This window comes from Hyla sarda, chromosome 3, assembly GCF_029499605.1.
Source record: "Hyla sarda isolate aHylSar1 chromosome 3, aHylSar1.hap1, whole genome shotgun sequence".
In the NCBI taxonomy this organism is placed as follows: Eukaryota; Metazoa; Chordata; class Amphibia; order Anura; family Hylidae; genus Hyla; species Hyla sarda.
The window spans coordinates 155717568-155731987 of NC_079191.1; the positions used below are offsets into that span (position 1 = coordinate 155717568).

At 43.2% G+C, this 14420-nt stretch overlaps 1 protein-coding gene across 7 annotated transcripts in view; it reads left to right on the top strand.

The window, feature by feature from the left end:
- Window positions 1-14420, top strand: part of ATP11B (ATPase phospholipid transporting 11B (putative)) — a 162058-nt gene that overhangs the window by 105681 nt on the left and 41957 nt on the right. For all 7 annotated transcript variants that reach the window (XM_056565292.1, XM_056565291.1, XM_056565293.1 and 4 more), the window contains 9 exons: window positions 181-284; window positions 5926-6107; window positions 6303-6506; window positions 7681-7834; window positions 9729-9831; window positions 10062-10207; window positions 10926-10985; window positions 11635-11762; window positions 12648-12786. In XM_056565292.1, coding sequence (XP_056421267.1) covers window positions 181-284; window positions 5926-6107; window positions 6303-6506; window positions 7681-7834; window positions 9729-9831; window positions 10062-10207; window positions 10926-10985; window positions 11635-11762; window positions 12648-12786 — 1220 coding nt within the window. The remainder of the gene's footprint in view (window positions 1-180; window positions 285-5925; window positions 6108-6302; window positions 6507-7680; window positions 7835-9728; window positions 9832-10061; window positions 10208-10925; window positions 10986-11634; window positions 11763-12647; window positions 12787-14420) is intronic.

Genomic DNA, 14420 nt, shown 5'->3' on the forward strand with positions numbered 1-14420 from the left:
TATTTTTAAATAGAATTAATTTACAAATCTGTTAACCTTTATGGCACTGGTTGATTTGAAAACATTTGTTTTCCACTGGAGTACCCCTGTAAACAATAAAACAATTCAAGTGTGTCTTTCTCAGGAACTGCAGTGTTCCTTCCTTTTTATATGAGTGTGTATGTCCTTAATTTTTTCCAGGAGAAAAAATACTTTTTACCAAAGGAGCTGAGTCTGCTATCCTTCCGAATACCAAAAGTGGGGAAATAGATAGAACGAGACTGCATGTTGATGAATTTGCCATAGTAAGTTTTATTTGTGACATAATTTTTAGCTGGTCATTCATAATCAATAAGTGTTTACATATAGCATTTTTGTGTTAGACGTATACATTAACCATTTGGGATAGGTTCCTGCAAAATATCCAGTAAACCGTTATGAACGCTGTCATAAAAGAGCTGCCCTTGGTATATGTAGTAGTGTTTATGTCCTCCCCTCTCAACGTGAGAGTAAGCCTCTCACTTTGCCTCATTAGTCATACTAGATCTCCCACCCCCCATTTCCACTATTTGGAGCAGGCACTAACACTACTCGATAACACAGACCAATGCAGTAAAATCACTGAACACAAGTTTCAGTGACAACATTCTGCTTTTTGCAACTGACACTGGGAGAAGCACCCAGCTTCTGAATGCATGAAGGTGAAGAAGCATTACCTGGTAGCTACGGCTAATTTTTTAAGTAGCCATGATGACTGGGTTTTGTTCAGCCATGCTTGTAATTCCAAAGTAAGAATTTTCATTCGGCAGATCAATTTAAGCGGCGGTATTCACCACCTCTGAAATTCCTTAGTGTAAATAGGTCCATGCAATTCTGCATGCTGAAATTCTGTAGTGTGAACATACCCTAAAAGTTTTGCGCTGAAAGCACTGTAGCATATGGATCAGTCAGTCTTTTACAAAGAAAGTCTCTTGTATATAAGAAAATATGGCATATGAAATGAATGTGTGTTTTAATATTTCATTATGCCAGGTGTTTGTGTCAGAGCAATGTTGCAAATGGCAACTCCTTCTCGATCGGCTCCATTGGGGACACAGACCGTGGGTATATGATGCTGCCACTAGGAGGCTTGATGCAAGGCAACAAGAAATGTCGGCCCCTCCCAGCAGGATATACCCGCCCACAGGCACCTGAGCTAATCAGTTTTAGCTTAGTGTCAGTAGGAGAAAGACACAGGTCTGGAGTTCTCCATAACTGGTCACTTATTTTTCTTATTTTTGAGTTTAGGGATGTATTTAGAATTTTCTCTCCCTTTTTATTTCTCTCTTTTTAGGTGGGGTCTCAGGAACACGGTTTCCCCATTTGCGAAGAAGGGGCACAGCCTTCTCGCCACCAGTCAGCACCTGGGGTTGTACCTCTGGGTCTGGGTCCCCCTACCTTCCCTGCTCATCTCGCTGTTTTCAGCCCAGCATGATGCAGGTGTTTACTAGCTGATGTTTTCTAAGGACAAGGTGAGTATTTCTTTCCCTTTCTTTTCAGGTTTTTAGACCTGCTCAGTATTCTCAACCTCTGTACCCCCCTATTTGGAGCCCACTCCTCTTTATTCACTCTGGGGACAATCTCCTGCTCGGCCATTCTGAACATTGGGGACAGAAACAGTGGTTCGGGACATTTTATTATGTGCTTTCACATTACTAAGGGCATTTTCACAGCTCTGCTCGGCGCCTACTTTTTTCACATGCGCCAGGCATATTTTTGCATCGTCCACCTCCATATGCGTTGCGACCGGAGCGCTGGAGTTTCCGTTCTGTCGGTCGTGCTGTTTGTGCACGGCCGACAGCTTTCCTTTCTCCCAGTCACACTTTCATTACTATACATGGTATACAGTTTATTTTTTATTTTTATGATGGCCACGATGCCTTCTCCTCACGGAGTATAGCTCCGCTCACTCCCTGCCAGCAGGGATTCCGGTCCTATAGTGCTTCAGCGCGCGTATTGGGGGTTCTTATTCCTACCTATTAGTGTGGTGTGCGCACTGCAGGGGTAATTTTGAACCAATGAGGACCTAGCTGGTGCTGGTCCTGGCCCCTCCCTCTCTAGCTTTCTCTGCTGAGGATCGGCGTTTCTTCACACAGCCTGCTTCCTCACTTTCTGAGGGACACACACACTGGGTGAGACTGCTCCATTTTTTAAACTTTTGCTTACACTATGTCTGAACGCAGAACGGACACCCGCCCCCCGGATCGAGTTTGCTTCTTTTCCAAGGGATCGCTTTTTTCTTTCCTTTATGTAGTCTCTCCGTTTTGTAGTGGCATCCATGGATCAAGGGTAGTTTCTGTGCTCGGTGGATATCCGAGATGCCTACTTCCACATCGCTATTTTTCCAGCACATTGGCGATATCTTTGCTTCGCAGTTCCAGAGGGCCATTTTCAGTTTATGACCCTTCCTTTTGGACTGGCCACGGCTCCAAGGGTCTTCACCAAGGTCCTGGCGGCAGTGATCGCATCCTGCGAGCCCGTGGTGTGTCCGTGATCCCCTACCTGGATGACCTCCTGGTCAAGGCTCCAACCAGGTCCCAGAATCAAGAGAGCCTCTGTCTCACTCTTCAGACTTTGTCCCGTTTTGGCTGTGTGATCAATGAGGACAAGTCCAACCTGATTCCCATTCAGTCCCTAATCTTCCTGGGACTCCAGTTCGATGCGGTGACACCAGGATTGGGCTTCCGCCGGACAAGCGCCTTGCTCTATTATCAGGAGTTCAGATTCTCCGACGTCCTGTTCCAGTTTCCATTCGGTTCTGCATGGAAGTCCTGGGTTGGATGGTGGCGGCCATGGAAGCCATTCCCTTCGCCCAGTTTCATTATCGCCCTCTTAAAATTTCTCTTCTGTCCCGGTGGGACAAGTCTCCGCTATCCCTCGATCGCAGGATCATTCTTCCTCCAAGGACTCGCCAGTCCCTCCTGTGGTGGCTTCGGTCCCCTCTTCTTTGTCAGGGGCGATCCATTCTGCCCCTCCACTGGTAGGTCATCACGACAGATGCCAGTCTCAGCTGTGGCGTATGTCAATCACCAGAGATCCTTCTCTTGGTGGATATCAGAGTTCCCTCCATCTCGGCGATTCACATATCGGGGGTGAAAAATTGGGAGGCCGACTTTCTCAGCCGTTCCTCAGCCGACCCCGGCGAGTGGTCTCTTCATCCAGAGGTGTTTGCGGAAATCTGCAACCTCTAGGGCACCCTGGACGTGGACCTGTTTGCGTCCCGCCACAACCAGAAAGTTCCTCGCTTTGTGGCGAAGTCCCGGGATCCCTTGTCCCTAGCCATGGACGCCCTGGTGATTCCCTGGTCGCACTTTGCCCTCCCCTATCTCTTCCCTCCTCTTCCTCTCCTTCCTAGGATTCTGAGGAAGCTCAAAGCGGAGGGCAATCCTGCCATTCTCATGGCTCCAGACTGGCCCAGGTGGGCATGGTACGCCGACGTGGTTCGTCTAGTGGACGACGTGCCGCTGCACCTCCCAGTTCGTCCCGACCTGCTCTCTCTGGGTCCCCTTTGCCACCCCAATTTACAGTCGCTGCATTTGACGGCGTGGCGATTGAGACCACGGTTCTGAGAGCCAGGGGGTTCTCTCCCCAAGTAGTTTGCACTATGATCAGGGTGCACAAGCCCTCCTCTGCGAGGATTTACCACCGTACGTGGCAGTCTTATTTTCATTGGTGTGAATCTCACTCCTTCTCTCCAGTTAAGTTCTCTCTCCCAAGACTTCTTTCCTTTTTACAGTCGGAGTTGAAACAACGTTTGTCTCTCAGTTCCCTTAAGGGACAAGTTTCAGCTCTCTTTCACCGTCCCCTGATGTCCGATCCTAACATCCGGACTTTTTTACAAGGTGTGGCTCATGCTGCCCAGCCTTACATATCCCCTACTCCCCTTAGGATCTCAATCTGGTTCTCAGTGCCCTGCAGGGTACACCCTTCGAACCTCTCTGGGACATTCCTCCTCTTCTCCTTTGCTGGAAAGTGACCTTCCTCTTTGCGGTCACTTCTATTAGGAGGGTTTTGGAGCTGGCAGCCCTCTCCTGCCGCTCTCCCTACCTGGTCTTACACCAGGACAAGGCTGTTTTTTTGTCCGGTCCCGTCCTTTTTAACTAAGGTAGTATCTGCCTTTTACCTAAATGAGGACATCGTCCTTCCGTCTTTTTGTCCTGCTCTTTCTCATGCCAGGGAACGTTTGCTCCATGGGCTTGAGGTGGAACGGGCTGTTCGGATTTACCTCTGTCGCTTCTTCCTATCGCCAGTGTGACGCCTTCTTTGTGCTTAAGGAGGTTTTCAGTTAGTTTTTATTCTGTTTTTTCTTTACCTGTCGGTCCTCTCCTACTGCTCTGGGACTAAACTGATTTGCTCAGGTGCCTGTGGGTGGGTATATCCTGCTAGGAAGGGCCGACTTTTCTTGTTGCCTAGTGTCAAGCCTTCTAGTGGCAGCAGCATATACCCACGGTCTGTCCTCCAATGGGTCCTCCGAGAAAGAGATTTTACGGTAAACATAAAAATCTACTTTTTGCCACCATCTCTGTCATCGGACCATTTTTGGTACATGGCCAGCACTTTGGCTACTTTACATTTATATTTTTATGTAAATTATGATAGTTGGTATGGTAACTTGGTCAACTTATGAATTCTTTTGTGCTTAATACCATCTCGACCTATGATGTACCGGTATGTCATGGGTCGGGTGAGGAGAATATGAGGCGGGCCCACGGGTCGGGTCTGCATCATGACCAGCAAATCCCCACTGCTATCAACAGCTGACATCTGCTGGTAATGACGGACATTGGAGCTGGCTCCGATGTCCGTCATTGAAATGGTTAAATGCGGTGATCAATAGCTATCACGGCATTTAAATGCTGGTAAACCCTGGGGTCTAGGGGAGCCATCTGCAGCCACGTGAAGTTGCCGGGGAAGAACGGTGGATTGATTGCTTAAAGGACATCTGTAGTGCAATATTACTTATCGCCTACTTATCATCCGAAGGATAGGGGATAATTTATAGATTGCTGGGGCCCGCAAAGTAAAAAAAACGTTTTTTTTTTAAATATTAAGATCCTCCCCCTATTAAAAGTTCATATCACCCCCCCTCCTCCCTTTTCCCCATGGTTCAAATAAAACACTGTAAAAATAATTGTCAGAACTAGTAAGTTATGATGTTCCTGATGCTGCACTGTAAAAAGTGTAAACGCAAAAAAATTCCGAACACCAAAATTGCTGATTTTTGGTCACATCACGTCCCCAAAAAAAAAAAACATAATAAAAAGTTATCAAAAAGTTATATATATTTGCAAAAGTGGTACCATTAAAATCTACAGCTCATGGTGCAAAAAAAACCTAACATAACTCCGTAGGTGGTATGATAAAAACAAAGTTATAGGGGTCAGAACATGGCATTGAACAAGCTTCTTTTTTTTTTTTTTTACAAGTTTTCAAATTTTTTTTTCACCCTTAAAAAAATGTACCCAAGTTTGGTATCATTTGAATCCTACGGACCAATAGAATAAAGATAGCATGTCAGATTTACCGTATTGTGAGCACTGAAAAAATTGACCCTTAAAATTGCAATTGCATATTTTTTTAAATTTTGCCTTACATATATATTTTTTTCTGGCTCCGTAATACATTAAATGATAACAACATAAAGTGCGGCAATTAAAAGTACAACTTGTCCCACAAAAAAAAAGCCCTAATACAATTTTGTCAGTGGAAAATTAAAAAAGTTGGTCTTAGAATGTGAGGAACAAAAAAACGTGAGCCAAAAATTAAAAAAAATGCTGGGTCATGATGGGGTTAATTTAAGTCCAGTTTTCAGATATTCACATAGATATTATAGGAAATTATATATTATTTTCTCTTGGTATTTTTGTTCTTCAGTCTACTAATCTAGTTGGTACATTACTATTCTAGAAAGGGCTTCGTACATTGTGTGTGGGCTATAGGAGATTCACACCAGAAGAATATCAAGAAATAGACGATCGTCTGCATTATGCACGTACTGCATTACAGCAAAGGGAAGATCGCTTAGCTGACGTATTTAACCTCATTGAAAAAGACCTGGAGATCCTGGGTGCAACTGGTGTTGAAGACAAGTAAGAATCTCCAAATTTTCAAGGGCATGCGTACAGCAGGAATTTTACTTATCCATAGAGTTAGCATATATGTTGTGTGACACAAAATCCATAGATGGGTATGGTATAAATATGATAGAATGCATGGAGCAAACAGAGTATTATTTCAGCAAAAGCGAGTATGTAATGTCTAATATACCTTTGGAATCTTATTAGGCTCCAGGATAAGGTCCAGGAAACAATTGAGGCACTCCGGTTGGCAGGAATAAAAGTATGGGTGCTGACAGGAGACAAACATGAGACAGCTGTCAGTGTCAGTTTATCCTGTGGACATTTCCACAGAACTATGAATATTCTTGAACTTGTTCAACAAAAATCAGACCGCGAATGTGCTGAGCAACTACGACAGCTTGACAGACGGTAAGTGAACAAACAGCATTTGAATAAAGGTACTCATCCAGCTTTCTGGGAGCCTATTTTAATGAATAATTACATATTATTAAGGTTATGTTTTAGAGTACAATTGTAAGAATGAGGGATATCCTGATTTGTTTGTCATTTTTGCATGTTAGGAACATTCTTAAAATCAATTATAAGTTTATTATATGATCAAAACTTATCACCTATTCTGTCAATCTGATTGGTGAGGGTCTGGCAGCTGGAACCCATCATTGATGTCCCTGGCTGTCTTTGGAAGTCCCACAGCTGGGTGGTATGACCAAATATGTGTATCACGGTATTTTTGTAACTTATGGCGGTTCCATGGTATATAATGGTATTTCTTTCACTACCCCCCCCCCCCCCCCCCCCCCCCCAAAAAAAAAAAAAAATCATGTTATCCGCCAGCGCTGTTCTGCTTCCCCCACCAAATCATGTTACCCGCCAGCCCTGTTCTGCTCCCCCCAATTAATTATCGGCCCAGCGGGGTACTACTCACATGTGTCACCCGCAAGCACTGCCCTCCTCCTCTTTGTTGGGGGCCGCTGGCGCTGGAACTCTATACCGTTGGCTGTCCGGGCATGCTGGGAGTTGTAGTTTTGCAATAGCTGGAGGTCCGCAGGTTGGAGACCACTGGCATACAGTATAGAGTTCCAGCGCCGGCGGCCCCCAACAACAAAGAGGAGTAGGGCAGTGCTTGCGGGTGACACATATGAGTAGTACCCCGCTGGGCTGATAATTTATTGGGGGGGGGGGGGGGGGAGCAGAACAGCGCTGGCAGGTAACATGATTTTGGGGGGGGGAGCAGAACAGCGCTGGCGGGTCACATATGATTAGTTCCCCGATGTGGGGACAGCGCAGCGCTGGGCTGATAATTCATTCATTCCCAAGGGGGAGGGGCCCAAATTCATATTGTGCAGCCCAAAAATTTCGGTATTCGGTATGAACCGGTATACCGCCCAGCCCTAGATAATATCATAGCAAATAGAGTGGTAGTCAATCATGTGCTCTTCCATTTTTTACTCGGGGAACAAGGCACCCCTATTGTTGTGACCTATGGGGGTCCCAGTGGTCAGACCTCCACTACTCAGATACTTTTTCTTTTTTACTTTTAATCTGTGCTTTTGTTTACTTATGTAACCTTTGTTTTATTTAGACTAAAAGAGGATCATGTGATCCAGCATGGGCTAGTTGTTGATGGAGCTAGCCTTTCTCTTGCACTCAGGGAACATGAAAAACTATTCATGGATGTGTGTAGAAACTGCTCAGCAGTGCTATGCTGTCGAATGGCACCATTGCAAAAAGCAAAGGTATGGATGTAGGAGTCTAGTTAATTGTAGTTTTAAGCTTATATTCTGTTCTCTTATCAAGCATTTACCGTATTTTCCGGCATATAAGACGACCCCCAACTTTTACAGTTAAAATATAGAGTTTGGATATACTCACCGTATAAGACTATATGACACTTTATCTTTATTCTGTAGGTCCATAAGATTAAAATGATACCCTACTTATTAGGGATGTAAGAAAAAATCGATTCGCGCGATTATCGCGATTTTTTGTTCCGCGATACTGAATCGATTTTAAAATTCTGAGAATCGATTTTTTTTATAAATTATTATAATTAACATTTACTGTGTTTCACTCACTGAGTCACAGTCCTATTTGTCTGTCTTATTTTTTTTTTTATAACACTTAAAAACTCCTGACCACTAGTTGGCAGTGTACCTGTTATCAGCTCTGTCCCACTCGCAGGCCGCTGCCGCGAGACTACAGACTACAGAACAAACAGGAAGGAGAACGTACGCACTCACAGGACAACTCTCGCAGGATCTTGTTCTTTCTCAGCTAGAATAAGTTTTCCCAAGCTTTTAATAGGGAATATCGCGATATATCGTGATATATCGCCAACATGACAGTATCGCGATATATTGCGATATATCGAATCGCCACCCTGGTATCGCGATTCGAATCGAATCGCCAAATTATTGGCGATTCACACCCCTACTACTTATATAGGTTTGATTTTGTCGTACTTTTTGAAAAAATCATAACTACATGCACGAAAATTATTACATTTAAAATGGTCATCTTCTGACCCCTATAACTTTTTACATTTTTTTGCATACGGGGCTGTATGAGGGCTTATATTTTGCGCCATGATCTGAAGTTTTTATCAGTACCATTTTTGTTTTGACTTCTTTTTATTCATTTTTTTAATGGTATAAAAAGTGACCAAAAATGCCCAATTTTGGACTTTTGAATTTTTTTGTGTATACGCCATTGACTGTACAGTTTAATTAATGATATATTTTTACAGTTCGGACATTTACGCACGTGGCGATACCACATATGTTTATTTTTATTATGTTTATATGTTTTTATATATAATCTGGGAAAAGGGGGGTGATTTACACTTTTAATAAGAAAGCGGTTAATGTGTGTGTTTTTAAACTTTATTTATTTTTTTACACTTTGTACCCTTAGGGGACTTTAAGGAGGAATCATTTTGATTCCTCATACAGAGCAATGTGGTTCCATAGAACCACATTGATCTGTGTGCTCTGTGCTCAATTGATAAAGCCTGGTCCGGCACAGGAGCAGAGGTAAGCCCTCCGGCTACCTCCACAGTGGACCACCCTACTGCTCCACCAGGGATGGGGTAAAGGCACCTTTTAGATGCCGCTGTAAGCTTTGACAGCATTGATCTAAAGGGTTAATAACTGGCCGGTATGACGTGGGCTCGAGTCGGGAGCCCACGCCATTACTGGACGTGCCGATGAGAGCTAGGCAGCGCTGTAGATGCATAAACTCGAGCTCACTGCAGAGCTCCAGTAACCAATGACGCACTTCTAGTTGTCCTGGTCATGTGGTGTGATGTGACCAATCACGCTGCAGGAGGCGGGGTGGGACGGAGTCACTGCGAGAAGCGCTTGGATCATGGGCATGCAAACAGGTGTAAATATATATAAGGTACACTGCAGGAGGTATATATATGGCTGGGAATTAGCGGAATACATTTAAAAATTAGACTGCAGCACCCGCCCTATAAGACGACACCTGGCGTATAAGACGACCCCCGACTTTTGACGAGATTTTCCTGGGTTAAAAAGTCGTCTTATGTGCCAGAAAATACTGTACTGTAAAAATATTTTTAGTTTACTTTGTAAATTGTTTACATATTTTTTCACATATTGTTTCCAGGTAGTAAGGTTATTAAAAACCTCTCCTGAGAAGCCAATCACACTTGCCATTGGTGATGGTGCAAATGATGTGAGCATGATACAAGAAGCTCATGTTGGCATAGGTGAGTTCATGATTTCTTTAGTGCTCTGGACCAATTCTTCGTATAATTCCTACAGATTTGCATTGTGTGTTAGAACTTCCACAAGTGGAGAAAATAATGAAATAATAGTGGCTGAGGCAGCTTGCTTCTATTACACTTGGAAGATTTTAGTTACTTTTAATAAAATGATTGTCCAAGTCATTTTGCAGATGTCCTTATCCTGATTTTATACAGTTATTTCTTTGTTTCAGGAATCATGGGTAAAGAAGGAAGACAAGCTGTAAGGAACAGCGACTATGCAATTGCGAGGTTTAAATTCCTCTCAAAACTTCTTCTGGTGCATGGTCACTACTATTACATTAGAATAGCAACTCTTGTACAGTACTTTTTTTATAAGGTATGTGCTTGTTTTTAGGACCCATAATAGAACCTTAACCCCTTTCTGCATTCCCTACTGTACACTGGGGATGTGATTAATTTCTGCATATGGATGTGCATGTGTAAGAGGCAGGTAGTGTTTTCTGTAAGCTGTGCACTCTGGAAAGCAAGAAGTTAAATTAGAATTCTAATGAGGGTAGAGAGCCCGACTATTTTTAAGACTTCAAATTCATCTTGACCTCCCTCTTATATTACACTTATATTACAAATCTGCTTAATTTTTATCTTTTTATTTTTTTTCCCTGTGTGTGGATGATAAAAAAAAAAAGTTTTCAACTGTTAAGTGTTGCAGACCAACAATTACACCAATTACTCTAAAATGCACCACTCTTTCCCATGGGCTGTCTTTAGTCTTGCCCTGTTCACTTAAATAGGAATGAGTTGTAATTCCATCCACAGCTTCTGAACCATGGTTGTGCTGTTAATAGGGAGAAACAGACCTTTTTTATTTATTTATTTTTTCTTCTTGGGCTACCCCTTTAATATATAAAATAAAATGTCAAATACGGAAGCCTAGAAGACAGAGCAGCCAGACATGATAGACTAACAGCCTCCTTTATACTTTGTGTATAACTAAATACATATTTGTACTATATACAGTATCATTATATATGCAGTAACATTTAAGAATTTGATTTGTCTACTATTCCTTTAACAATGTAACTTTTCTCTTTCAGAATGTGTGTTTTATCACACCACAATTTTTGTATCAGTTCTTCTGTTTATTTTCTCAGCAAGTAAGTTTACTTTTACTATTAAATGTTCATTTATAAATGAAGACCATTCTAGAATAATTCAGTGCACACATGCCTGTAATATTCTGTGCTTACATTTGCCAACAGATTTTCAAAGCTCTGTAGGATTATCACTAATCTGTGTTCAGAAGTCCCATAGAGAATTGTCCAGCACTGCCTCGATTCATTCAGGGGACCGTTTTCCTCCGTTCTTAGGGTTGGACCCCTAACGATTAGCTTGTTATCTGCTATTCTATGGATAAGGGATAACTTATACTGTTGGGAATAACTCAGAGAGCAAGCAAGGAACCAGAGCAATGAGTGTGTGCTGGAAGAGTAGCTCTACCTACCTCACAAAACAATAATTCTGTAAATGGAGAGTTACTGGGGATTGAGGAGCAGTCATTGCAAGATGTTAGACTGTGCGTAGTCAGGAAGAGGCAAGCACTACTGGAGGTTTCCAGACTGGATACTGCTTAGAGTACCTGTAACTTCATGTAAACAGTGGCTTTGTTTCTATAGCTGACGATACAGACCATGCAATGCTTTTAGGTCATAAACTTTGCTTTGTAATTACCCAAAATGTATGTAACTAGAATGCTACTGATAAAATAGAGCATTCCAAAATTGTGATTTCTCTTTTCTTTTACAGACACTGTATGATAGTGTGTATCTGACTTTGTACAATATTTGTTTCACTTCCTTACCTATTTTGATGTTCAGCCTGTTTGAACAACATGTGCATCCACATGTTTTACACACCAAACCTGGTCTCTATAGGTGAGTAGCTTGTAATTAACATGAACATAAAGATAATTTACCTTGTCCTTTATTCACTGTAATGTTTATCCTGTACAGCTATGCTACAGTAAATTGTGTTTTTTACTGGTTGCCACATGAATTCAGTTTAAAATATCATGTGAATTTCCATTGCCTTTAGTGAGATTTGCGGCGAAGCTTAGGGCCACCATCGCAGATTTAGTTCTAAGCTGGATATTTTTTTTTTTTTTTTTACACGGATTCCAAGAGATCCCATCGACTTTAGCAGGATTTGACTGGACAAATATTGCAGTATTGTTTTGACCAGTCAAATCCTGCATGGTAGGATTGAATTTGTGACGGAGCCCTGAATAAAGCTCCAACGTTTATGTGAACCAAGCCCAACAGGTTTTTTCTTTGATGGAGTCCGAACAGATTGTGCATCGGGTAGCTGCGGCACATCCACAGCAGAAATCTGAGCATATACCTTGGATCTCTGCAACGGATTCCACAATGGATATAGAATCGGATGAAGGTTTTCAGATTACAATAGGGGCAGCTTGAGTAAACAAAGCTTGTTTTTTTTTTTTTTTTTTTCTAACAGAGGCATTAGACTTTACTGTTTCATGTTTAGCAAACATCCTTTGCAACTTGTGTAGTGTAAAAAAAAGTATGTGCCAGCAGATAAGTGCATAATGCATATGCAGCATTGTTCATTGTTTTGTTAAAGGAACTATTTTACACCATATAAAAATGTATCCTGACGAATGTTCCACAATCTAGCAAACGCTTTTCAGACATTCTGAATCAGTATCTCTAATCAGATATTTAACCATTTTTTACTACAATGCTCTTACTCTTTGCTATAATTATGATTTATAATTAATATTTTCAATATTTTTACAGAGACATTAGCAAAAATGCCCTTCTCGGTTTTAAACCATTCCTTTACTGGACCTTTTTAGGCTTTGGGCATGCCTTTATCTTCTTTTTTGGCTCTTATTTGCTTATGGGTGAAGATACATCTCTCCTTGGAAATGGCCAGGTAATGTGTTTGTAATAATAGTATTTTATTATGTTTAGATAACTAATTTGAGGGCAAAAGTTTTGTCACTTGCAAAGCTTTTCTTAAAATAGAAAGTAAAATTCTTATTTTGTTGCATCTACAAGCAAGTTAAATGGTGTATATATACATATTTTTTATTTATTATTTAATAAAAACTTTTTTCTCTATTGGCTCCATTGGGGGACACAGACCTTGGGTATATGCTGTTGTTGCTAGGAGACTTGACACGATGGAAACCAAAAAGGTCTGCTCCTCCCAGCAGGATATACCCACCTACACAGCCTGAGGTAATCAGTTTTAGCTTAGTGTCTGCAGGAGACAGACGCTGGTCTGGGGTTTCCCAGACCTGGTCAAAAAAAATTTATTTTCCAGATTAGGGACGTTTAGTTTCATATTCCCTTTTCTTTTCCTGTTTTTAGGTGAGGACTCAGGAACATAGCGTTCACTGTTTCCCCATTTGCGATTGAGGGGGGACAGGCATCATGGATGTACTGTCAACCCCCTCTCGCCAATGGTCAGCGCCTGGGGTTGTACCTCCATGGGTACGGGTCCCCCACTATCCCTGCTCATCTCGCTGTTATATGATGCCGGTGACTAAAAGCTGACTGAAGACTTCTTTAGGCTGTTACATTGGGATATCCTTCTTCAGGGCCGCCCGGTTCGTGTCCAGTCGGACAACTCCACTGCTGTGGCGTACATCAATCGCCAGGGCGGCACTCGCAGCTCCGTGGCGATGGCCGAAGTATCCAAAATTCTCCTCTGGGTGGAACTCAGACTTCCAGCCATCTCAGCGATTCACATCCCGGGAGTAAACAACTAGGAAGCGGACTTTCTCAGCCGATCCTCAGCAGACGCCGGCGAGTGGTCCCTTCATCCTGAGGTATTTGCGGAAATCTGCACCCTCTGGGGCACTCCAGACGTAGACCTCTTTGCGTCCCGCCACAACCAGAAGGTTCCCCTCTTTGTGACGAAGTCCCGGGACCCCCGGGCTCTAGCCGTGGATGCTCTGGTGATTCCTTGATCGGGCTTCGCCCTACCCTATCTGTTCCCTTCTCTCCTTCTCAGGGTCCTGAGGAAGCTCAAAGCAGAAGGCGTTCCCGCCATTCTCGTGGCTCCGGACTGGCCACGGAGAGCGTGGTACGCCGACGTGATCCGGCTTCTGGACGACGTGCAACTCCGCTTCATCCAGACCTTCTCTCTCAGGGTCCCCTGTGCCACCCCAATTTACTGTTGCTGCATTTGACAGCATGGCGGTTGAGACCGCGGTTCTAAGGGCCCGAGGTTTCTCTCCCCAGGTGATTTGCACCATGCTCGGAGTGCGCAAGCCCTCCTCTGCAAAGATTTACCACCGTACCTTGCAGTCTTATTTTCGTTGGTGTGAATCTCAGTCTTTTTCTCTAGTTGTGTTCTCCCTTTCCGTTCTCTTCCAACGCTCTCTAGCATCAGATTCTCATGTTCGGACTTTTCTTTAGGGAGTGGCCCAAGCGGCCCCCCCCCTTACAGGTCCCCTACACCTCCTTGGGATCTGAACATGGTCCTTGGTGCCCTGCAGGGCGCTCCCTTTGAACCCCTCAGGGAGGTTTCCCTTCGTCTCCTTTCCTGGAAGGTGGCGT